The sequence below is a fragment of the Fulmarus glacialis genome, unplaced genomic scaffold (assembly GCF_000690835.1).
Source record: "Fulmarus glacialis isolate BGI_N327 unplaced genomic scaffold, ASM69083v1 scaffold861, whole genome shotgun sequence".
Taxonomy (NCBI): domain Eukaryota; kingdom Metazoa; phylum Chordata; class Aves; order Procellariiformes; family Procellariidae; genus Fulmarus; species Fulmarus glacialis.
This window is the reverse complement of record NW_009192184.1, coordinates 97,937-124,349: the sequence shown is the minus strand read 5'-3', so window position 1 is coordinate 124,349 and position 26,413 is coordinate 97,937. Positions and strand designations below refer to the sequence as shown.

Sequence of the window (26,413 nt, the reverse complement as noted above, 5' to 3'; positions counted from 1 at the left end):
GGAAAGATTCAAAGAAATTCGATATATCCAAATCCATCTCTTTCCAGCCTTACTCTCCCAGATTCTGGCAATTCATGTTTTAAGAACTTCCAGAGGGAGAGCTTCTATTGCACCACCATGTTGTATATAGCTGTTAGCGTACCAATTTGCTGTCTGTTTAGCTAATATCTTTTCAGCCTCCTTTAAAGGCTAGCTGCTAATACTAATATTCAGTATTCTGGATTTGATGCTCTGAATTAAGTCAAAGGGAATTTTCTCTTGTAGTGTTTCATAGCATAGGACTTCTCCTATCTTGCTCCATAGCGGTTTCTTCAAAATAGGATCTTGAGAACAGAGACATCTTCAGAGAGAAAGAAAGGAAGTACAGCAAGGTGGTTTTTATATAGGAAAATTAATAAGATTGATAGAGACTTTTAGGTATCAGGAGTAGAACCATAGAAACAGGGAGGACAAATCTGATTCCTTTTGTCAATCTATTTAGGAAAATATCTGCATTTTATATGTGAGAAAAATCAGACACCAGTAGTGGTAGATGGATCTCTGTTATATGTCCATATCTTACCTGTGGCAAGGGAAAAAACCCAGCGAGAAAGGTTGGAGGAAACTACAAAAAAGATTTGTTCTGGTTTGTATTTGTGAAAAGACGAGGACAAATCTGATTCCTTTTGTCAATCTATTTAGGAAAATATCTGCATTTTATATGTGAGAAAAATCAGACACCAGTAGTGGTAGATGGATCTCTGTTATATGTCCATATCTTACCTGTGGCAAGGGAAAAAACCCAGCGAGAAAGGTTGGAGGAAACTACAAAAAAGATTTGTTCTGGTTTGTATTTGTGAAAAGACTTCATTCCTGAAAGTGTTGGAATGCCAGCAGCGACACCCACAGAAAGAATAACTTGAACTTAACTTCCAGACAGTGTGTTCAGACTCTGCTGCTACGTTATGGGGCAGGAGCACGCTATGTATGAACTGCAGAACTGCAGCACATAAATTATATGCTGTTAAAATTGTGTAGTCTGAAAAAAGTCTGTTACAGATATACAGTTGGACAGCTGCTCTGGTATGATGCAGCAGTTTTGTGTTGTACCATAAGCATTATTTTTGGATGTGAACATGGCTTAACTAGCTCAGGGAGGATCACTCTGGTTTGAGTGATGCCATGTTGGCGCTGTGTCAGGACAAAGGTTTTTGTGAAGTTTCTCTCCAGCCAAATGTTCCTCCACTTGCTGCTGTAATGAGGAAGAAGACAACACGATCAGAAACCTCTGTTCTGCAGCAATCCTCAGCTCTGTTTTTGGCTCTTTGGGACCACTGAAAAGCAACATCTACAAGAACAGCTTTTGGATGGGACCAGCCCTTCATAGAAAAGCGTCAGGATCAGCTTTAAATTATATTTTATTTTGACTATTGAGCTACAACTTAGGTTTTAGTTCATTGCTGAAGGTATTACTCTCTTCCTTTGGTAATGGGGGGGGGAAAGGTGTGGGAGCATTCCCCAACACAACTGATATCCCTTTTTCACATTTAAAAGAAGTCGGTTAATATTGAGAAGGTTTTCACTTAATTATCCATTAAGAATTTTCTCCTTCATGCTACATATATATTTGTATATTTATTCCTAGATACAGTACATGCTTTTGTTTTTTGGGTTAGAAGTGATCATGTGATCAAATGAGGAAGATGTAGAGCTCTCTAATCCATCCCCAATCACCACATAACTTTCCCAGTATATACTTTAATGCCTTGTCTGGTCTGGTCAATACAGCCATTAATTAGAAGGCACTTATTTGTGCCTTGAGTTGTAACTAATACATGCTAATTTGATAAAATTGGGAAAAGAGAATGTTGTATTTTGCTTGATTTTATGGGGTTTTTTTGTGAAATAGATTTTAAAACTAAATTGATGACAGAACACAGGCACAAACCAAATGATGGGCATGTCTGAATGCTTCCAAATTTAGGGGAGCTGGTTCCAAGTTTTCTGGGTGGCCTTTAAAATGTCTAAATTTCCAAATGTAGATCTGATGAACTTTAAAGAAGGTTCAGTTCAGGTGCAGAGCTGAATTTTATGCTTTGGGTTCATCTCTTGGGCAATTAAGCATAACGTAATAACATCCTATAGTGAGTGAGTGCATATATTAGCTAAAATGTTATCAACCACGAGGGTGATTAGATGGAAAATTACCATTGACTACACATATGTCACAACTAGCTTTCGGTTATATTCTTTAACCTGTTTTACTGCCTCTTCTGGAGCTGTAAGAGTAAACACCTGCTTAAAAAGGTAATAAAAAATTAACATGAAATTGTGTCAAATTCAGGAGTGTCACCAGAGGGGACCTTAGAAAAATACATTTTTCTTGTCTATCTAGTTTTCCAAGAAATGACAAGCTAGCATATGGTTTCAATTTTTGAGGTCAAAGTTATAATTTTTGTTCGCTAAGTTACATAGGAGAAAACTTTGAGGAATCTTTCATATTGCCAAATATGTAAAGGGCAGCGATGGAAGAAGAAAACAGAGCTGTGGAACAAAGTAGTTCATGCACGGAAGAGAGATTTATCTTGGCTCAGCAGAGCGATATATAAACTTTCTTTTTGCTGGTGACTTCAGAGTAGACTACATAAGAGAGGCAGTTAATAATTTCTGGCTTTGAGCTACACCTCTTATTTAAATGCATTCTTTTAAATTTTTAAACAAGAGTCAATGAATTAAAACAATAGTGACTATTTGTCTGGGTATAAGCTAATGGTATCATTTGCTTATAAAATTCTTGTGTTTCAAAAATTACAGCTCTTAGAAATGTATGTGGTTTTATGTTTGATTTCTCCAAGAGCCAGTTTCTTAGGGTTGCATTTATGAAAATGTAGTAAAAGGCTCTTATTAAGAGTATAGATGGGTTCCTGTTCTGTGGGTAAATACATATGGTCTGAAGACCTGCCACAGCTGAAATCAAAGGCAAAATGTCTAGTGATTTCATAGAACCTGGAATTAACCTACCTTCATATATATATATCTTGCTTTAAATTTGTGTTTTTCAGTGAAGGTCTAGGAGGGGAAAAAAAAACACCCACTAGCTAGAAATTTTCGGTTGTCATATTTTATGGATTTCAACTTTTCGTGTTGTAGCACTTGAGCGTATTGATATGACATTGTTTAGCTGTGGCTTAGAAATGTACTTTCATTGTGTAACTGACGGTAAGAAACTGGCTGTAACAGTTTTCCTGTATTTATAGTAGTAATAAAGCAGATCACATAAACACAAGTGGTTTTCACACTAGAAATAAGTAAAATCATCTGAAGTTAATTTTAAGTGTATCAACAGGAGAACAGTTGCCAGCTCTTGAGTGACCCGTTACTTTTACTGTTTCTTTCTAGGGGAATTTGGGGGGAGGAGGGAGACTGTTTATAGTTACAGTATAATAAAAGATGCATTATATATTACATCACAGTGCATAAAAGTCAAATGTATAGGTCATGTTAGAGCATACATTACAGAATTATGTATAGTGCATGATTATTATAATGTGAAAAGACAAGTTGTTATCATTTTCTGTGTTGTTTTGCAGCAAGCTGCGACCTTTTATTCTGTTGTGTTAAAAGCAGATAATGGCAGTTGAAACAACCTACTCTCTCTTCTAAACCGATAAAAATGGCATTATTTTGTGATTAAACGGAAACCAGAAGAAATAGCGAAGGGGCCTCAAGCAGCTAGATTATGCTATTCTAGAATAATGACTTTTTCCTTAACATATTCAGAAGTCTCCTGCTTTTTCTAGATTCTGGTCAGCTAGAACAGCAACTTGAGGAGGCCAGCACTGCAAGGCGGGAGTTGGATGATGCTTCCAGACAAATAAAGGCTTTCGAGAAACAGGTCAGAACGCTGAAGCAAGAGAGGGAAGATCTTAATAAGGTAAAAGCATTTTGTCAGCAACTCTTCTAAACCCTAAAGACTATTTTATTTTTGTTCATTTTGCTTGAAATAACTTTCAAGTGTAAAACTAATGAGGAAACAACAAATGTGTAGCGTGACCTACTTTGCTTTCTGCCCCTTTTTTGAAGACAAGGACATTATTTAATGCATTGTATGTATGACTGCTGGGTGGTCCTAGGTGACTGCTTCTAGGTAGTGAACAACTCCATGATCCAAATTGATCCAAAGAAGGTTTTATAGCTTCAGATTAAGGTCATAACGATAGTGGTGAGAAGACAGAGTAGAGAAGAACTATTGCAGACAACTAATTTAATCTGAAGTATTGGGGAGACTGTAGCAGGAAAAAAATGTTAAGAATACGATATTAGGGCTGTGTCACAGAAGTGTTTCCAGAAGAGAGATGTGAAAAATTGCCCAAATACGAAGATTGAAAAGTAATTTGAAATAACTACAGTTAAAGAATACTGGGGTTTACATCATCTTCTCTGTCTCCCCGATTCCTTGTTTTCTTATTTATAACATACTGTCTTTCATGGCTCCTTTTTGTATTCATGGTTAAATCAACTTGAAAATGTAATCAGGTGTGAAATACTGTTTCTCATCATGATTATATTGGCCCAGTATTTTAGACTCTACACTCAATGAGCCAGCTGTATTTAACACTGTTTCTTTTAACCCTTAAGGCTCTTTAAACCTTGAAAGCTGCCAGTTTGTCCCAGAAAGACCATCTGTCTTCTAAAACAACTTGTAGTGATTAGGACCTCTTTTTAACAACCTTAGAAAATGCTTTTAAGTCTGTATAGATGTCAACAGTGCCAAATACGAATTCTTCCTGCCGCTCTTCTTTTCAACCTCAAACTCGGTTTTCCTTGCTTCTTTGTTCTGCTCCGGTTTGGCAGAACATCATTAAACCATTTAAACTGTTGTGGTCCCATAATCGTAGTGTAGTAGCACAGATGTAGGACACAGCAAGCTTTGTGAAGGTATTGTGCTGTAGAGTTATCACAGCACTAGCAGTGTTATTTCATGTGGGTTCTTTTAAAAGAATAATTATCATATATTGCTGATAATCACTACAGTGTTTGGTTACCTGAAACTTTCTGCAATATTTGATATTATGGTACAGTGTATGGAAATCATACTTGCCATTTCAGGTCAGTTTTCAAAAGCTGCTGAAGTAGAAATTTTCATAGAGCAGAGTTTTCCATTCAATTAATGCAAAACCTTTTTTTAATCGTTTAGCAGTTGAGATAAATACTATTCTTTTTATTCATTTAAGTAGGTCTTGAAAAACTATGCTAATGACATTTTTAATTAAGAAAGCAAGGTATTTTTATATTTTAATGCAAGTGCTTGAAAGCCTTTGTGTTGAACCTATAATAATGGAGTAAATTTATGCAGTTTTACTAACTTTAGTAGTGTAAAACCTGGCCTCTTTCCTTATTTATAGAGGCATACAATCTGTATCGTAGATGAATTCATGAAAAGAAATGAATATGTAGTTTCTATTCACTCTGGAGAAGGTGTTAGATGCGCATCCAAAGACAGAATTGGCCTTGCAGCTTTCTAGGTTTATTACTTAATTCTTTTTTTAAACTGTAGGAACTGGCAGAGTCTAGTGACAGATTAAAATCCCAAGCCAAAGAGCTGAAAGATGCACACAGCCAGCGGAAATTGGCAATGCAGGAGTTCTCAGAGATGAACGAGCGGCTGACAGACTTGCACTCTCAAAAACAAAAGCTTGCCCGCCAGCTCCGAGATAAGGAGGAAGAAATGGAAGTGGTGATGCAAAAAGTAGAAAGTTTAAGGCAAGAGTTACGCAGAACAGAGAGACTTAAAAAAGAAGTAAGTGGTGAGAGACTGTTTAGAATCTATGAAATAGTAGTTACATGTAAGGTTTTCTGACAAAGTAATTTTTTTGTTATCTGTAAATCTTTAACTCTTTGATTGTTGTTTCAAACAGTACTGATTTTGTTTTCTAAGAATTTGAAGTATCCAGTTTAGTGCTGAAGATTTATCTCTTACATTGAAAACCGTCAATAGATTTTGAAAAAAAGCATAAGAATCCTACTATTAAAAACGTATGTACTTTTGTAGCTGGAAGTCCAAGCTGAAGCCGCAGCTGCTGAGGCATCCAAAGACAGGAAATTGCGAGAGAGGAGTGAACAGTACTCTAAACAGTTGGAAAGCGAAGTAGAAGGGCTAAAGGTTAGTCTGTTTTGATATTAACACCTGCAAACTTACTACTCAACTACAACTTGGATCTGTTTGATTGCTTTCAGATGTAGGACAAAAGGGTATTGTCAGTTTATCACTTCAGTTGATGCTGAATATTAATGCAAGCATGCATTGCATTATTGTCCAGAAAAATGAACATTTGCCTAATGCACTTTTCAGGCCAGTGTGTTCACTGCTCACTGAAGTATTTCTTAATACTCGATGATTTCTTACCAAATTGCTTCCATTGTTACTTTGTTTAACTTTACCTGTTAAAAACGTTTCGGGTTGTTTTTTTTTTTTTAGTGTAGGGTGGTTGAGTATTTGAAGATAAACCTGCAGCCAGTACAGGTTACTGTGTAGGTGTTTTGTGTACTGTGTTATTCCTCAGCATGTAAGTTAAAAGAAAGATGGTTTCCTCCAGAATAGACGTCAACCGATGTAACTGTTAAGGAAAAATTTTAGTGTATTCTGCCTCTCAGCCAGAAATTGAGATATTTTTGCACAAGAGCAGCATTGAGCATGAAGAGTTTTGTTTATATCAATGAGATTGCTCACACATGTATGTGTTTTTAGGAGCAGAAATTTAAGTAAGCCAAGAATGTTAACTGTTACTTCTTTCTTATGATTTAGCATTTTATACAGTGCTCTGAAGAAATTAGACTTTCTCAAAAATTGAATGAGAAAGTTTTTTCATTTCCACATGAGGATTGCTGTTCATTTACAGCAAAATCCTGTTCCCAATGTTTTGTCCAGTAGGATAATTCTAAACTTTTTGTGCAAAATGTCAGATTAGGCCTATTCTGGTCTTAATTTACATGAATAACGGGAGGGTTTAATTAGAATTCTGACAAATTGAATATTTGTCAATATTGAGTCACTGCACAGAAAATTTGGGGTTTTTTTGCAAACATTCTTCTATTTTGCCTTGCTTTGTTAAATGAAAATAAGGAAATCCATTCAATATGAAATTTGGATTTATAAAGCTTCTGCTGCTGTGAATTCAGATTGTTATCTGAAAATTAAGATGTGTTTCTTCTGCTTTCATGAATCTTCAAATCATCAGCAAAGAGTTTGTTTGACAGTTTAAGAGGCAAGAGGAATTTATTGGAGATCTATTGAGAATAAACAATATGCTGATTTATAACAACAGGGCAAGTTTATCCGAAGAGGAAAGGGGACTTCTAGCTTTCTTAGTAATATTTCACAGTACAGTAAGCGCACTTTGTGTCACGTGCGGTTGTTGTGATACTGCATTATCCATTCAGTAAAAGCTCTGCATGGCTCCTCAGTTAAGTTCAGGAGGCTATCATAGAGAAAGAGTCAATATTTAAGGAAAGGACAGAAGGAAAGTTTCTCCAAATGAGGAGAACAGAAAAGTCCATAAATGACTGGTTATTTGTATGTGTAAACAGGATGTTGAGGGCTAAATAAAGAAAATTTAGAGACCACTTTGCAAAGGATGCTCAGAGTGATTGTGGGAAATTCTTTAAATCAAAAGCAGAAAGCCACCTTAGGAAACTCCTGGGGCTGCTTGTTGGCAGGGATGAAAAAGGTAATCTCTGAGTTGATAGGGCTGTGGCAGAAATGCTCAACGAGTTTTTGGTGTGCCAGACTTTACTGCTGAAGCAGGGGAGATTGCCAGACAGAGTGCATTCTTTGCAGCAGGTTGGTCAGATAAGCTGGATCAGTCTGAGGATGATGTGCAGGAAGCGTTACAGCTGGCAGGTGAGTCAGATGTGAAGTCACCCCGAGCGGTGGCCTTGCCAAGGAGGTTCTGAAGGAACTCAGGTGAGAAGTAAGAGAACTGCTGGCCCAGATGTGCACCGTCTCACTACAGATGCGGTGCCATCCAGAAGATCCAGGGAACTGAAGAGGAGTGGGTGTGACTTCCTTAGGAAAGGGGTAGAGGCTGCAGTAAAGAATAAGGTCAGTGAGCTCATGGATGAGGCAGAGCCTGTTGGGAAGGAGGCAGTGTGCCTTCTGTCCAGCCAAGTCCTGCAACACTCATCTGCTGGGGTTCTGCGAAGTTGTCAGTAAGTGTGTGGATAAAGGAGATCCAGTGGATGTCATATATTTGGATTTTCAAAAAAAGGAGGCTCAATATGAGTCAGCAACGTGCCCTGGCAGCCAAGAGGGCAAACCGCATCCTGGGGTGCATTAAGCAGCATATAACTATGTGCCAGGAGATGCCTTATGTCTCACTTGAAACAGTCATGTATGAAAACATCTATTTGGATGTCACTCTTAAATTTGGGCAGGAAGAAGCTGAGGGGAAATTGTTTAAGGTTTACAAAATCACAAAGGTAGTGGATAAGGTGAATGGAAATGGCTGTTTACCAAACCCTACAGTACTACAACGGAGGGGCACTGATGAAGCAAACAGGACGTGCATTTAATATAGTACTTCTTCACAGAATGGGGAGTGAGCTCCTGGAACTTATTGCCACAGTAGTTTGTGGTTGTGACAGTATCAGCAGGTTCATAAAGAAATTAGACAAATTTGAGGAACACCAGGTCCCCTGACTATGCAGAGAGGTACCCTCTAATACCTTTAGTCCAACAGTTGTATTCCAAGGGGAATGGACTCATAAAAAAGGCAGGCCTGGGTGCTGTCCCCACATAGCCACTGCTTTAGGGAAGATACGGGTCTGACCCAGTAAGGCATCTCTCAACATTGTTCTTCACAGTGAAGCTGAATGCAGTACTGGAATGGTAAGAGTAGTGAAAGCACACAGTATGAGTAAGTGAAGAAGTTAATGACTTGGACCACATGTTGGACGAAGGTACCAAAAGAAACCAGTTACCATTTGCAATGAATTTGATTCTAATCAAGCTTCCATTAACATTGAAAAATAGAGCTGTGTGTAACAACGGAAGTGGAGGGCTTTCATTTTCATCAGAGCAGTATTATAATACCTACAAATCTCTTTCCATTCTTCACCAGTAGACAGATGTATTTATTGTTAGTTTTTCAGGCATTTCATAGCTGTGCTAGAAGATCTTACACTTGCTGTTTACTTCAGTAAACTTAGTTATAAAGCCTTAGGTGTGTATTCAGACAGCCAAAATTCTGTTTCTGGATTGAATTAGGTGGGCCAACTAGGCAATGTTTTGTGCCAACTAGGCAATGTTCTGTGCTAATTTGTACAGCTGATTTTTTTTGTTTGTTTGTTTATTCTTTTGTAAGTTAATTTCAAACAAATTTAGACTAAGTTCTGCATGTTAAATATTTAGGTAGCATATTGAAAATTAAATTCTCATCTCTTTCCTTCCTACCTGAGCAACAGCAAATTATTAAATTGAGAGGAATAATATAGTAATCCACATAAGTGGTAATTAATAGGATTGTAATAAGGAAGATTGCATCTTTCTTAATATGTTGCATTTGGCAAATATTTATACCCTAAAACTTGGGGCTATTAGCATCACAATCTGAAGTAAGATTCTTCATATTCTTAACCAAGCTAAATTATTATTACCATCTGCAAAGGGCAAGATACAAGCCTTGAAGCAATACAAAATAGCACTTGTAACAAAAGGCTAATCTCATTAAAGACAAGCCAGAAGCCTTCCAAGATTTTTAATGGTACGTTCATTTAGGATTACGTTACTTAAATAGTAAGTTTTCCCATGCCACCTGCTCTATTATTGCAATATTTAATGGTGGTTATTCTTTATTCTTCAAGTGCAAAACTTGATGTCTGTTAATGTTGCAATTGTGGTAACCATAGTACGTGATATACATGTCAATACATATATAGTAATATTTACAACACTGCTGTCAGTTTGGACTAGTCAGCTTCATAACTGCCTAATGAAAGAGCTGCTGTGTGGAAGTATTTTTGTTTGGGTTTTTGTGTGTGTCTGTGTGCGTGCATGAGAGGGAGAGAGAGGGAAGACTTCCAACGCAGAGTTATGGCATCTAACTATCTATGTGCCAGGAGATGCATTATGTCTCAGTTGCACCATTTGTCCATTTGAAACAGGCATGTATGAAAACATCTATTTGGAATTTGTGCTTACATCAATTCAAAATATATTCTCTGTCTACTATATTACTCTAGTTCTGTAAGCCACTGTACAGTAGCATCCAGCTCTCTCTTTTACTGCACCATCTGTCTTATGGTCTTAATAGTATCTTTTCATTGTGGAAAAAAATACAAAATACCATTAAAACATCTTACGTACCTGATAGCTAATGTTGCAGAGCCTAAGTTTTTTATGTACTCCCTTGCCCTATATGTGTAGGCAATTCGGCATGTTGGGCAGTAATAAACAAGTTCAGTAGTTAAGTGCCTGTGCATGAACGAAAATTCCTGTACTTCCTTTCTTTTTTTTCTTTTTTAATCTTTTTTCCTCCAAACTGTCTCCTGTTAGGATGGCATCTTCTTTCTCCAATTTACCATTCTGCATTCTAAAGGCAGGATTTTACTCTTAGATCAAAACAGATGGTTGTTTTGATGAGTTAGAGAAAACAATGCGGTAGCAGCACGTATCTGGCTTATGCATTTATGGGGTTTTGCAGTGTTCTGCTGACACTAACAGCAAGGCCCAGCTTTCTCATAGAATTCGTCGTGGTAGAAATTCAGCTCATCTGAATGTTCTGCCATGACATTTAGCTCTTAAAGTCTATTCATACATCAGCAAAAGAAAATTACCCAAAGCCATGTTTAATTAAGGGTAACTGAGAGGATTTTAATATCTCGTGGTAAGAATGGAGGTATAATTAACAAAATATCTTCAATCCTCCTGAAAGTGTGAGACAGTCACCGTAAGGAAGTAGGTTTTCCAGGTACCTGCACTTTCTCAAAACACAGTGTTTTTACTAAGTAATTACCTTTCCTTAGACTACCTTTAATTACATATTTAAAAAAATAGAAAAAATTCCAAAGCAAGTTATACATGTGTTTACATTTAAAGGTATTTCCATACTTGGATTTCAGTGCATGTCATGCCACTATCTCATTTTGAACCTGATCTTGACTCCTCTATGTTATGGCAGGACATTGAGTTTAGTGAGTGCAGCATTTGGTGCAAATGTGTATGTATCCTGAAGCAATGTGTAAAGACTATTGAAATGCCAGAAGACCTCACTAAGAGAGCTATGCAGCTGCGAAAAATGAAGTAATTACTCTTATTGTTTAAAGCTTGTTTTTCCTATTAATCCACTATGATGTAAATGGTCTGTTTGAGTAAAATAGCTCAGGTTTCCCTCCTGATTGATGCAATCCATATAGTGTTTCTGTAGCTAGATTTTAGCCTTCAGTTAAGCCTCTGCTTGTCTTAGTATAGCTTTCCACAAATTATTTGTGCTTTAAAATATATTGACTGTATATCATAGTCCTTATTCTCCATTCCTGAAAGTCACTTGAACTTGTTGCTGTCAACCATGTGAGTGGGAGCATAAAAATCTTCTAATTCTGTGGTCGCTTTCTGACTGCATGTAAGGGGCGTCAGAATGTGGCCAGAGATGTTTAGAGTGATGATCAAATTTTCAATGGCCTGAAAACTATTACTGCATTTAAATCACAGAACGATAAAGAGTATAGTTCAGATTTATGCTCTAACAAATTTTCAAAAAAGTTGAGATAGATGTGTTTAACTCAAGTCTGTAATGGGATATTTTCTAAACATAGACTTACGAATATTGAGTTGTTATTAAGCATAATTTTCAGCATTCTTGAGCGCTAACTTGGGGCTGTTTATTTTAGCAAAAACAGGTTGGTCGCTCACCTGGGGTAAGCAGTATAGAACACCAGCAAGAGATCACTAAATTAAAGGCAGACCTGGAAAAGAAGAGTGTTTTCTATGAAGAGGAACTATCTAAACGTGAAATAATGCATGCTAATGAAATAAAAAGTCTGAAGAAAGAACTACGGGATGCAGAGAGCCAGCAGCTTGCCCTCAAGAAGGAGATCATGATTTTGAAAGACAAGTTAGAGAAAACCAGAAGAGAAAAGTGAGTATTGTATGGAATTTACCTTTAAGCTCAAAATACCTTTTGAAGTCTCCTGGTATGTTTCCAAACACAATATCGCTTTCTTAACTGTAGTGCAGACAGGTGCATTTTGGCTAAGCTAATGCCAGGGTTGAAAATAGCCACCTTTAAAATCCACAACCCTGAACTGAAACAGTTAATTTTGCACCAAAATTCTTGCACTGGCTGACCATTTCAAGGTATGTAACTTGAGTTGCAGACTTGCAGCTCGGGGTAAGTCAACCCCTGAAGCTTAAGTTGCAGTTTAAAATAGGTTTTTTGACATTTTTTTTCTGTTTGGTATTTTCATCTGTTGATGCAAAACGAATGTGTTAGAGATCAACTGTTGCTTACATTTCTGCCAGCACAGGAACAGTCACTTAATGCGGACTAAGGCTAATCCACGTTGGGTTCCGTCCAGTGTTAACATCAGTCATCAGACTACTGTAGGCATAAGCTGCTTTATCTCTTCTGCATAGTGATTTGTCAGAGACCTGCTTTTTTCTCTCCCACATGGTGGAGCTTATAACTGGCCTTGAGAATGTTCCTTGAGGCATTCATCAATAAAAACAAGTTTTTCTGTTGGATAGTGTAGTAATGGAAATAGTCATAAATTGAATGTGTTCATTTCATTCATTTTCAAATTCAGAATGTTTTATAGACACTAACATAGATGCTTCTTTTTGCTGCTGACCTGCTTTTTTCTCTCCCACATGGTGGAGCTTATAACTGGCCTTGAGAATGTTCCTTGAGGCATTCATCAATAAAAACAAGTTTTTCTGTTGGATAGTGTAGTAATGGAAATAGTCATAAATTGAATGTGTTCATTTCATTCATTTTCAAATTCAGAATGTTTTATAGACACTAACATAGATGCTTCTTTTTGCTGCTGTAGGAAGATGGCATATTAGTTTGCTGAAAGCTTAGCCAAACTGTAGTGAGTCCTTAAATGAAAGTAGTAAATAAAATAAAGAATTTTTCAGAAAAGCTTATGCGAATAGAGCTGGAAACACTGCTTCTCTGGTAAATTGTTTCCAGCAGAGGAAGTAGATCATACAGCCTAGAATGCAGTGGGTGAACTGTTTCTTCCTAGAATATAGCTATTCACAGGCTGGACATATTAACACAGTAGTTTGCTGCTTTGTTCTAGGTTGAGAGGTAAAACTTGCATCAACAGTGTGTTTTCATTGTACCACAACTTAATGGTCTTGCTGACCTATGAGTTATAAATGCACAAAAGGCTATGCTGTCTTGTAATATATAAAGGTGATAGTATGATACTCCTTTAATTCCATGTCAGTCCATTAGTGTCTCAGAAGGAGGAATATTCAATGAAGAATCATTAATACCTCTTTCTGCAGGCTAAACTTTTGCTAAAGATCTTGCATCCAAACACTGACCAGACCAAAAACTCCTTGGAATTTTATCAGAACCATTCTAATGATGTACAGCTGCAAAAGTTCTAACTAGATGTCCATCTAGTGAAATAACAAATGGCCTAATAATGCTGATCTGCTTCATGCTAGCTAGTTCATAAACCTTCTTTCAATCTAGTTTCTCCCTCGAAATAAAAAAAGAACTGGATGCAAATCTAAAATGAGTGCTGACGTAACCTGTATACGTTTCAAGTGTTGGTGTAAGAGAACATTTTAAAGCATGAACAGAAGTGTGTCACATAACCAGAATCCAACATCTGTCTGTTAATGGGAAGGGCTTCAGCATCATGCGAAATCAGGTGTCCAACCACATGATGAGTGATTAATGGAGACCTGATCTTAACTGGGTTTTGTTAAACAGATCTGCAGAATCTCAGGCAACTATTAGGACTCCACAGAAATGCAGAATGTCCACTGTTCAAGGTGTGCTACAGGTTGACTTCTGTAGTAGTTGAGGGATTTAAAAAGGAAGCTTAAATGTTAGGAATGGAAGAATTGCTGTTGCTGCTCGATTCTCAGTATTTGGTAGTTTTTCTTAAGAGAACATGGATTTTTTTTTTTTGTTTCTGCTTACACATACTGTTTTTAGCTTTTGTAATCAGACATGCAAAACTTTTTGTGAGTCTGCCAGTACAGAGGTGTTCAATGTAAGTGTTGAAAAGGAAGCACCTGGAGGCTTTATGCTGAAATAAATGGAATTATTTTAACAATAGACTTGGGGTGGGCGTGGGGTTGAAGTGTGCGTATTCAGTTTGGGAAGAAAATTTTAGTAGTCTAAAAATAATCTTTAGTGCATATTTAAAAAAAAAAGGCTTTGATAGGAGGATGCGGTTGCATTACTTCATAAGGGCTATAGTATAGAGTGAATAAGAGCTTGGTCAAAATCTGTGTGTACTTTTTTATGTAACTTACATGCTGGGGGTTTCTGTTTCATTTTTTAAAATAGGTATTTTTTTCTTTGTTTCCTTCAAATTTAAGCTTTCTTACTTTTGCTATTTCAACAGCATAAGTCTTCAAGGGAGAGAAACTACCCTTCTGTACAAAACAATTGACCTTTGCTGAAGTCTGATAAACTGCATGCTATTAAAATTGGGAACGTAGGAACACAGTATCAGGCCAGTGATCTGTGTAGCATGATATTCCATTTCTTAGAATTGTCATTATGAAATATTTCAGAAGAAGGTCCAAGAAAAGAAACTCTGTAAAATAAATCATGTTTGTAGAAGTTTCTTTTAAGCCTGTCATTTAATGACAGATTTATAAAGCAGAGCGCTTTATAAAACAGTGTTTGCTGTTTTTAAATTGTGTGATATGAAGAAGCCTGGGAGCTGGTGTTTGTTTCAGGTCTACTTTTCTTGGTTTCAAAGCAGTAAGATAAAATATTTCTCCACTTTGTACAGCCGCAATAAAGAGCTGGAGTGACAAAGTGATACCATAAAGCTGTATTTCACATTGCTTGCATGTGGTTTGCTACAGTTATTTTACTGATAAAAAGAAAGCTGGATCGTGTGTGATTTCTTAAACTTGAAGAGCAGATACATAGCTAAATTTTAGATGAGAGAAAAAGCTTGATGAGAGAGGAGGATGCCAGGCTTCAAAGCAAATGTGTTATTTTGATCTTCCTGGCTGTCCAAGGTATGCTTATGGAATCTGTCACAGTTCTGTGGTTTGCTGAGTTGATATTTGGGTATGATAGATTATACCCTCATTCTTCTGTGTTTAAAATTTATCTTCTTTGTTTCTGTATTATACTATAGCAGTCTGACTTACTGGGTTAGTGACAATCACCAGTTGAATTAAGAAAGTAAAATACAGAAAACTACAAATATGTTGGGCTCTTTTACCAGCCCAAAGCTTCCTTAATCCACCACCATTTATGGCTGCTTTGAGCCTTAAGGCCTTAAAAGGACAAATTTTAGACAAATATAGAATAAAAACCCCTAAACAAAACCATAAAAGCTAAATAAAAGAAATAAATTAATTAAAAATTAGTTTGGTCTACTGTCTGAGAAATTAGCTTTGAATCTATGCCTTGCAAACAGAAGCAGGACCTGTTATTAATTCCCCTCACAGCCAATGCTTTAATCTCTTCCTGCCTTTTCCCTAGACTGCTCATCATATGCATGGAATCTGTTGATACAGAAAAAGAGTGGTGGTGAATTTCGAACTTGGCTTTTAAACAGTAAAGATAGTATGTTACTTTACTAGGATGTAGTGTTATGTTTCAAAGGATGCCTAGCAACATAGAATTTCACCATGAGTTTAACATGCTGTACTAGATTTCAAAGAGTGGTTGAAGCACTAAATGAATTTCAAATTAGGAATAGGAAATTCAAACCAGCATTACTCTTAACTGGGTTCACTGACACTTCTCATCTTTTAAGGGTGTTCTCTCAATTTGGCAGAGGAGTTGTATTTCTGCATCTCAGAAAAAGAGGCGAGGATGTAATTTCTCTGTTGCACAATGTAAAATTATGATTGGTATCCAGAAGAAAAATTGCAATGCTCAGGACAATGTTTCCCCTGGATTTTATTTTTACAGAGTTAACCTTCTGTACTGGGTACGTTTTCAAACCTTTTAAGGCTGGACAGTGGTATTTGCTGAATGGATATTTACTGTATCTGTGGCATTTATAGTATAGTTCCATCAACCTACTGATGAACCTTGTGCCAGTTACCTGAATAATTGGTGAAATGGTGAATACAAGATGCAAATGTAGTGAGTCTCAAAAGAGTGGATGCGAGGTGGGCGTTACACATCTAAAACATTGCTGTACACCACTTCAAGGAAGTTACAATGTTTTTTGGCAAACAGAGGACCTGCAGCTTCATTTATTTTCAGGTTCTCATATTCGTTGTGCAAGATCAAAGTTGATGTTAAGCAAAATCAACCAGAGGTTCTCCTCTACTGAATGACATCCGCAGTAGAAGGGAAGGGTTGGGGGAGACAGCTACTTTGAAACTCTTTCTCAGAAAAAATGGTCCAAACCTCCTCTAGAATCTAGGAGTGTATAGGTTATCCATCCACTTTTTGCTGATAGTAAGTATACAGTACCTGAATTAACAGTTCGAATGTGTCCTCTGGCTGTTCTAAATTGTCCAAAGACTAGCCCGTATAAGCTTTTCTCATAAGAGACCCAGGCCTAAGTGCTCTAATTTAGCTTCTTTATGTTCTGGTTTCATATGTGGTCATTTTTGCCTATCATTCTGTATGAAACTTGGAATTATAGAAAAGTCTAAGTTAAAATAATGTTTCTGTGAGCTGAGAATTTACCCCGAGTGTCTTAGAATATTGACACACGCTTCAGTCTGCAGAATTACAGCTGTTCAATGTTTGGAGGATTCATCTAAAGAATAAAATATGTATAAATGGATTGATAAATGTTAGCTCAGTGGAGCTCTGTTAATTCCGTACTGAAGGAAAGATCATTGTCCAATGATAAAATTCAACAGACTGTCTTGTAGTCCTAAGATGGTAGTATAATACATTACTTGCTTAGTTTTAGTAGGCTGTGATGTTACCAATGCCGTACTTTCCTTTCAGCTAGTATGTCCATTGATCTTTATGCATTTAAGTGAAGAGCGCGCTGATTTTTAGAGTAGGAAACTTTCTGATTCTACTTCATTTTATTTCTTAGCCAAAGTGAAAGAGAGGAATTTGAAACAGAGTTCAAACAGAAGTATGAACGAGAAAAGATTCTGCTAACAGAGGAAAACAAAAAACTTTCAAATGAACTTGATAAGGTAAGTGCCGATTAATTGAGTCCTGAGTTTACAACTATTGTATACTATGTACAAATTGGACATTATAGAGCTGTATTGGTTATTGTTAACTCTTAATTGATAGCAGAAATTAATATTAAAAAAAGTCATGATTAATATTTCATTTGAATAGAGAGTATCTGCATGTATCTGAACTTGAGAATTTGTGCACGTATGTATATATGCATGTATGTGTATTTCTGTGTAGGAATTGAGTTAGATGGTCTTACAGTTTGGTAAGATTAATTTTAGACAATATCTTAAGCCCAAAAAAAAAAGATTATTTCATTGTATGACCCAAATATAAAAGTACATATTTAATGATGTGATTACTTAGAGTATATTTGCACGTCAACTACTGTCAAACAGCAGGGCCCCTCCCACCCATTGAGATTAAATGTTACTTTGAGATATTAAAAAAATACAAATGATAAGACATATTAATTGAAGTGTGTTGAGCAAGGAATAATTATGTTTCGCGCATTTAGATTATCTCTTTATTGTTCATTTTGACAGGTTATTCAAGTTCATTGTGGATTAGCCAAGTCTTGCTAAACTTGTCTATTCTTTTTGTAATGCATTAAATTTTATAAAAATATGATGAAAGTACAGTGTTCTTCAAAGTAAGCATGTTTGCGTGGCAGTGTTCAAATTAAAGTATATTTTCATACCAGTGTAAGACGCATACTATATATGCTTATATGTAGGCTTAGTCCAAGAACAGTAAGAGACTAGTCACTTTGATAGTTTTTCTGCTCGGTTTCTCTTTTTTTGTTTCTTTTTTTTTTATTATTTGGTTAGCTTTGTTTTTTCCTTGTCAAATAACATTTAATAAATAAGCATATTTAAATCATAAGTCCATTTAAATGATAAATATGGAGTGGAGTACTCAGGAGTAAAAAGCAGAATAGATTTAAAACTGATATTTTTTTCATCATTTTGATTTGTTAATATATTTCAGTACTAAAAGAAGCCTTTCACATGAGATTCATTCTCCTAAGCGGGCCTTCCTATAAAGTCTATCCGATCTCTGATTACAGTTTGTCTTTCTGAATAATTATTTAATGTAATGAAGGTTTAGTTCCCAATACCAATTCAGCTTAGCTGTGGCTTTTGTCTTGCAGAATGTGCATGTATGAATGACAGCTATGTGAATGTGAGTGAGGTTAATTGCTAGGTATAACACACTGTACTTACAGATGTGCATTTAATTTCAATTTCCCTGTCTGCAAGTACGTACAATGAAAAACAGGGGAATGTGAGACACCTGGAGAATCTCAGGACTGACTCATGCCTGTATCTGTTAAGCCTCTCATTCTCCATGGTTACTAAACAAGACAGAGGTTTGGCAGTTTTATCTAAGCTACAACAATTTTTGTGCCCTTGCTTTGCTCTTTTAATGTAGTTTTTTCTATATAGAACATTCCACACTTATATGGTGCAAAGCAGAAACCTTCTAAGAGTTGTAGAGGTATTTGGAGACTAGTTGTCACAAAACTAATTAATTTCTTAGAGTAAAAATGTAGTTCTAGTCCTTAAAAAAGGCTTTTCAGTACAGCTAAGGTCATACATGAGAAGAGATTCTGGCTTTTATTGTTACATGGTGTTTATTGTGAAGGGTAGTACCAATTTTTAAAGCAGATGCACGATGTGGGAGAGGGGAACACATGCCTTTGAGTCTGCACAGAGATGGAGTCACAGCAACTTTAACAAGTTGTTTAAATTCTCATTCAGCTCACCACCATGTTTGAGAGGCTGAGTATGAATAATCGGCAGCTGGAAGAAGAGATGAGGGACCTCGCTGATAAAAAGGAGTCCGTGGCCCACTGGGAAGCCCAAATTACTGAGATCATCCAATGGTGAATACTCTGCTCTAATGTCATTGCAGAATCCCCTCAGTGTGTGGTAGGGCTGTTACTGAGTTTTTGCCTTTGCCCATGGCACTTGCAAGTGCTTAGGTGAAATCTCACACCCGTCTGGGATTCTGCTGTATTTTTGCTTGAGATTTTAATAATATCCAAATCCAGAAAATTGTGTTCCTCCTTAAGAGCGAAAGTGTCTCACCAAATACAACTTTTTTAAGTGCAGAAGAATCATGGCCATCGGGTGTGGCTTGTGGCTTTGGAAGAATGCTGGAAGGAGTCATGTGCTGAGCTCACGCCTCCGAGAGGGAACAACCCTGGGAAAAGCAGTGGCTGAGAGTATTTGTGTCTCGGCATTAATTTCCTTCATCTGCTTGGCATGTGGCAGAATGAAACAAATACAGTGCAACTTTTATGTGATTTTTTTACAAGGAGGGCATCTGAGACTACCACAAAGCCAGTCAAGTGATGTTTCTAATAATACTTTTGCTAAATAATGATGTTATGTTTCTAAAGTCTTCCGTCCAGTTCTAATAAATTAAGGGGGAAAAAAAAAAACAAGTTGAAACTGTTAAGAGAAAAAGATTGTTTTATCTAGGTATTTTATCTTATTTTTCCTCTCCATGCCTGCTTCTTTCCCCTCCCCTTCTATGGTCCATTGCAGTGTTTAGCATCTACAAAAACAGTTTGCATCCAGACTTTTTTTTTACAGATCATCCACTTCTGGGAAGATTTCATCATCATCTACTCATCTTTTTTTGGTTTACTACTTGATTATTTTTTTTTCCCCCCATTTTTCCCATCTCATTTTAGTGAAAAAAACTAATTTGTTGTGTCAAAGCAAAAATAGGAAACATTTGTTCTAATGAAACCTAGTTTGGTATTGTTGTAATGTCAGAATAATCTTGTTGTCCAAATACAGAGAAGTTTGGCTTTTGAATATAGCCATGTGAATATGTCACACAAAAGAAGGGCTGTCCTCTGGGTTTCTGGAAGTGTTTTAAACAGTGTTTGTTACATAAAATTATGTAACGCCGATCTGTGTTATGAAGTCCATAGTGTCTTAAGGCATTGTATTTGTAGCAGAGGTTAAAAAATCTAAAGGGTCCACTTTGTGCGTGTTCCTTTTAAATCTTGTCTCTCATAACTGTGAGTGTAGATGGCCTGCGTCACAGAAATAAAAAAAAAAAAAAACCCAAACATAGAAGTTGTTTAAATGAACAGATAATTTCTAGCCAATCAGAAATGTTTATTCAGAAAAAGGTAACGAGGGAGACAAGTCTATTATTTCACATTCCATATTGTTTTAAGGTAATGCTTATCTGTCTTAATCCACCAAGGTAACCCCGTTTTTCAGATTTACATGTGAAAGCACTCATAAAACTTAGCAGTTCTGGAAAAAGACAGGTCAGAATTAGTTGTGGATTGTTTTACTTAACACTATGTAAAAATGTACCAACAGCCATTAAGAATGTCCCTTCTCCAATTTATGAGAGTGTTTAATATTTTAAGATGTACTACTGGTGTGGTTCAGGTATATGATAAAGCATCTTGCACGTATTAGAGATGTCACTGGGGGGTGAAAGAGGTTTGGGATTGAGTTTTTTGTTATCTCTAAAGATACTTAATGAAAAAAGATCAGGAACATGCATGACTAACTTTCTGAATGAAAGATACCATTTTACTGATCCCTTACGATAATATAGTGTCTTTTAAAAAGCTTGGAACTAAAAATTAAAGAATTATGTGAAAAGAAAAAAAAAAACAGAAGTACTGTGGGCAAACATTAAGGAGATTAAAAAAATCTGGCTTGGTTCCAGTTTTTAATCACTGTACACATCTCAATTTTCCCTCCATACTTCTCTCTGCTTATGTTAAATTTTTTTCAGCTATGTGAGGCCATATCTTGGGTCACATTTTTTTCTTATTATGTTTAGATTTTCCATGTGTTACCCAGATAATCTGGTCAAGTCCATCTGCTGTCCTTAGAATTCAGCACTGCATACTGACACTAGGTCCTTCTCTGGGGACTTTTTGCTGTGGAACATGGGGTGCTATATGAAGTATTTAAACATCTATAATAATAATAAACATTTTAAAAGAAAAAAAAAAAAACCCTGATTTTGAAGAAAACTAATCTTACTTCATCGGTCACAAGCCTATGTTTTCCTCAGAAGAACATGCAATTTAAATCCATACCTGTCCACCTCTTCAGTATGACAGCAGAATGCCTTGGAGCTAACAAAGTAGGGTAGAGCTTCTAAGCGTCCTCTTCAAAACTAACAGATTTTTCACATAATATTACTTTAAAATATGTATTTCGGGTGCATACTTTCCACTTCTTAAAAATGGGTTTTGCCTACCGTCTTCTTTTTGTACCATGATTCATGAAGGATAGGAGGCAGAAGATGGAATTAATTAGTTTTGTAAACAGTTTGCTCAGCTGCCTGTGGAAGTTCAAGGGATTTGTTCTAGCCCTGTTTTAAGTAACACAAGCCCAAGGAGTACTTACTTAGAGTGCTTTGACATCTAACAGATATCTCTCTTAGGAAATCTGCCCCACTATTCAAGTCCGGTTTTGGGTGGTTAAGATTGTCACTTTCTTTACGACTCCTTGGGCCCTTCTAAATTATTATTTCTTTCAGATTTTATAACTTGTGAGTAATTTTAATGGCCTATCATGTTCCCTTTAGCCTTTCCCTTCTTTCTTACTGTGCTCTCTTGCATCTTGTTTAGGGCAAATGTACAAAAGCCTTCTTATTTTTGCTATTATTATCCCAAGATGCCATAAATATAGTCAAAATCTTAATATAAACACTTGAATCAAACTTTCATTGCAAATTCTAAAGTGGTAGCAATAGACCCTCACAGATCATTCAGCCTTAATGGAGCTATTATATTGACAAGTTTATATTTGCCAAATCACTCATCATTCCTTGACAAGAAATATTGAGGCTTTTATAGTCAGCTATAAATTTTCCTGTGGGAGATGGGAAAGAGATTCATTGCACAGGAGGTTAATTCACTTTAAAAAGGAATCTTTTAAATAGCCATGGTACAGTATTTCTGTTCTGCTGCAGAAAGGAGGTCGATGGAAATCTTGGTAGTGATTCCCAGAGTACTTGACAAGCATCTTAACTTATTAGTCTCTCTGGGAGGGATTCATGTAACCTAGTTTTAGAAGTCCTAAGGTAGACAACTAAAATATATCCCATGACTAGTACTGTAGAAGCCTCTCTTTCTCCCCACTGATTGAAAAGGAAGTGTAGACAACTAGTTCAAATGAAGAATTCTGTATTGTTGAGTATGTTTATATGGATGAGCTAAATCCTACCTGATTTACCTATAGAGTGGATGTTAGGCTTAGGTTCAGCTGGCCAGAAGCTGTGACTGTTGTTTACTAAAGATTCAGTTAATATTCTCCTTGTTGTCTAGATATCTTCCCAATCAACTGTATTATGATTGATTTTATCTTAATTATTGATCTCATTAGAAAAAACAGCCAACCAACCAAACAAAAAAAACCCAAACAAAAACCCTAACCCCCAAAAACCCAAACACTTTGCGTTAAATGAAATACAAAAAAGCCCCGAAGTTGTTTTTTTTTTTTTTCTTTGAAATTTGGTTGCTCTCAGAAGAAAGCACACATAAATTGTGGAAAAGGTTTAGCAAAAATCCTGGGCAAATTCAACTGTAAAGAAACTCAAAATATGAAAAATTCTGAGATGCATTGTTTGAGGTAAGAATAATCAGAGGTTAATTATCTATAAAATAGAAATTCTGGAGGGGAGGGGGAAATGTCAGGGTTTGGGAGCAGAGTGAAATGTTGAAAATTTTTAGAGAAGTAGTTTTAAAAAACAAGTTTTGTTGGAGACAGCAGGGGAAAAGAAAATAATTAAATTGGAGGCTTTGAACATAGTGATATGAAGACAGAAATTTAAAAGCATTGAGAAAGTACAGGAGAAATGGGAGTCATGGCCCACAGACTTCCTTGGGGTTTTTAAATCAGGTAAGATGCAGCTTGGCGTAAGATCCCAGGGCTTCAAGATCACTCCTGTTCAACAAAAAATCTCCAGTCCTCTGGGTCCATTTTGTGTTGTAAAGTATCCCAGATGGAGAGACCCAGAGAGTCTGAGGTTCCTAGCAGCCTGACAAATAACATACTAGATATTGGTCAATGGTTATTTGAAGGTTGTCATGATGTTGGCTCCCACTAAAACATGAAATTAAATTTTAGAGGAATTTGTACTATATCACTGTTCTAGGTTCTTTATAGTTAACGAACTAAGCTTGCAAGGGCACTTACGTTATATATGAAAACAGAACCAGTTCATCTAATCTAAATTTTCAGTAAAGAAAGAAATTACTCTGAGTGGAACCTAAAGAACTTTTCTTCCTTAGGTCTTCTGCTGTGCTTGTTAGGGCTCTCTGCAAGAAGCGGGGGCAAGGAGGCAAACATTAGTAAGATTAACTTTACCATTCTTGCTTTATCTTCTAAATAAAAAGCCAACCAAGCAAAAAAAACCCAGCAAAACAGTAACAAATCAAAAAACTGCAAGAACTCTTGGGTTCACATGTTTAATCAATCTCATTATCGAGAGAATGTTGCCATCTAGTGGACAACAAAACCGTATCTCAGCTCTAAATTGTACTGCTTGTATTTACTGTCTTAGTCAGTATAAATTTTTGCAAAAATTGACTTTATAGGTATATTTTCATTTTCTAGATTTCTACATGTTCTGTGGAACATCTCTCTGAGGTTATTGCATGTGCAACTTTTCAGAATTTAGAGCCTGAAGGTTCTGTGCATCATAAACCAGATAACTGAAGTGTTTTCCCACCTTCCATGAGTAAGGATCTATATGGCATGATAAATATTGACAAAGAAATTGGACATTTAAAGTTTTTCATCTTTAATTACAGAAGTTAAAAAATAAGGCACCAATTCAATTTTATTTTTAATCTGGCATTGTCCCTTTTTTTCTGCAAAGATTTTACATATCATTAAAAATAGAGAAGATCAAACACCAATTTCTAAATTTCTTTTCCCATCTACATCAGGAAAACTTACTTTCTCACCTTGAGAACCTCATACTCTTTTTATTCCTAATTACACACTTTTCTTTTTACTATGCATTTCATTATGCCCCCCACCCCACCCCCTACCTCCCTCAAGAACATGTTATGCTATTTCTCACTTCTTTTGCCCACTCTTCTACCCTAAGTGGTTTGTATAGGCCAAGTTTATCTGTATCTGGTCGTCAAAATGTGTTTCATCCAGAATGTTATGGGGGAAAAAAGTTGGCGTGCGGCTTCCATTGAGTTCTGGTATACGTTGGGAAAAATACTGACTCATTAATATCAAAACTTTCACTGACTTTTAATAGAGTCAGGACATGCGTTTTGTTTTTCTTTTTTTCCTAGGCTCCTCCCTACCTCTTGAACTAAATTCTGGCCAGGAGACAAAGATGATAAAGCCCAAAGCATGACTAAGTGCTTACTTTTTCATGCTGGGTGGGAATTTTGTGGCAAACTGTCAATGTTTTTGCATTAGCTTCCTCCGTATTAAAGCAATCTTCTTTATATAAATCTTAAACTGCACACCCAGAAGTCCATGCAACCTGGAGATGTTTAGCCCATAGCTTTTGCATTGTGATCTTGCCCTAAGGCCGCCATGGGAAAGCTCTTCTGTTCCTCTCTTGCCTGTGGCAGTTCAAAGTATGTGCTCTCTGTCTTTCTTGCCTCCTGGTGACTATCTATAAATCTTTGTGGAAACATGATATTATTTTTATTCATTAATGGTAAGCTTGCAAGCAGCACCTTTTCCATATTCACTGTGTGTATGAACCCCATAGTATCAACCAGAGAAACTTACCTTGCTTTGTAGTCACGGAGGGGGGATCCCTTTCTGCAGAGAGGTCACTAAGAGACAAATTCAGCCATCTGGAGAACTCTCATCTCCAGTCCAACATACTCAGGATTACAGTTATTAAGGAACAATCAGGAGGCAAGGATAAGTTAATTTCCATGAAGTAGAAAAAATATTTTCCCACTTTCCTGAAAGTTATTTAAAACTATTTGAGGATCGTTACTTAGAGCACATCCTAAACATTTCTGTGGTTAGTGTTCATCAGGCTGTGGTATTAGAATGCTGGTCTCTGAGACCGGCTCAGAGATTTGGGTATGCCCTGGTGTTGCAGAACTGAGTTTGTTCTTCTGTGGGCAAGATGAGTATGTGCAGAGCCAGGCATGTAAGGTGAAAGGAAATGGTGGGGGTTTGGGGGTTTTTCTTTTTCTTTTTTTTTTTTTTGTTTCTGTTTGTTTGTTTTAGGTTTTACATAAGCTATTTAGTTTCAGTGAGATAATTTTTTAGCAACTTTCTTTTCTATGTTAATACCTGAGGCAAAGTGAAGGAAGAACCTTCTGCTGTGATTAATCACAAAAAGTTTTTTTCTTTGTAACTGATGATCAAAGAATCTGAAAAACAGACATGTCTCCTCCTTGATGTGTTTACACCCAGAAAACATGTCTTAATAGAAAGAAATCTCGGGGAATGAGAGAGCCTTTTCTGGCTTATACTGTTTAATAACATTAGAATTAGACTCTCCCTATTTAATTAGCATTTCTGAAATAACATCAGTGTTTGATTCTAACTACTAGTTCTCATAGTCAATTGATACAGTAAAGTCAATGTTATATGGATGGTTGAATTGCTAATTATTGGTTATAAATTTTGTCTTAATTTACTCCCTAAAAATAGGTTGAATCCTGAAATGTTTCTTTCCCACAGTCTCAATTTCAGGTAGCTGACACTTATGTATGAGACATATATTACTTCCTTAAATATGTAGTTCTTCAATTTTTATTCCTTGTCTTAGTGATGCATATAGTTTAATGGAACTCTGCAAAGCAGTGAAAGCTTAGTTCTGTGTGGTTTTCTGTACTGGTGGTTTTTTTTGTTTCCTTATGTTTTCTGATTTTTGTTTTGTATTCTGCTTTTTTCTGTTTCTGGTTGCTACTTTGTTGAAGGGACTTTTGTTTTTTTTTCTTTAGATTCTTTGGTTAAAACACCTTTTTCTTCTAATGTAATTGTTTAGGGTAAGTGATGAAAAAGATGCTCGAGGTTATCTTCAAGCCTTAGCCTCTAAAATGACAGAAGAACTAGAGGCCCTGAGGAACTCCAGTTTGGGTGCAAGAGCTACAGTAAGACTCTACTTCCATA

The 26,413-nt window shown here is 36.4% G+C and overlaps 1 protein-coding gene across 1 annotated transcript in view; it reads left to right on the top strand.

Moving 5' to 3' along the window:
* The window catches only part of CDC42BPA (CDC42 binding protein kinase alpha (DMPK-like)), a 125,454-nt gene that overhangs the window by 54,349 nt on the left and 44,692 nt on the right, over positions 1–26,413 (top strand). The window contains exons 11-17 of the mRNA XM_009586969.1: positions 3,780–3,913; positions 5,537–5,779; positions 6,032–6,142; positions 11,866–12,113; positions 17,206–17,311; positions 19,064–19,188; positions 26,289–26,394. Coding sequence (XP_009585264.1) covers positions 3,780–3,913; positions 5,537–5,779; positions 6,032–6,142; positions 11,866–12,113; positions 17,206–17,311; positions 19,064–19,188; positions 26,289–26,394 — 1,073 coding nt within the window. The remainder of the gene's footprint in view (positions 1–3,779; positions 3,914–5,536; positions 5,780–6,031; positions 6,143–11,865; positions 12,114–17,205; positions 17,312–19,063; positions 19,189–26,288; positions 26,395–26,413) is intronic.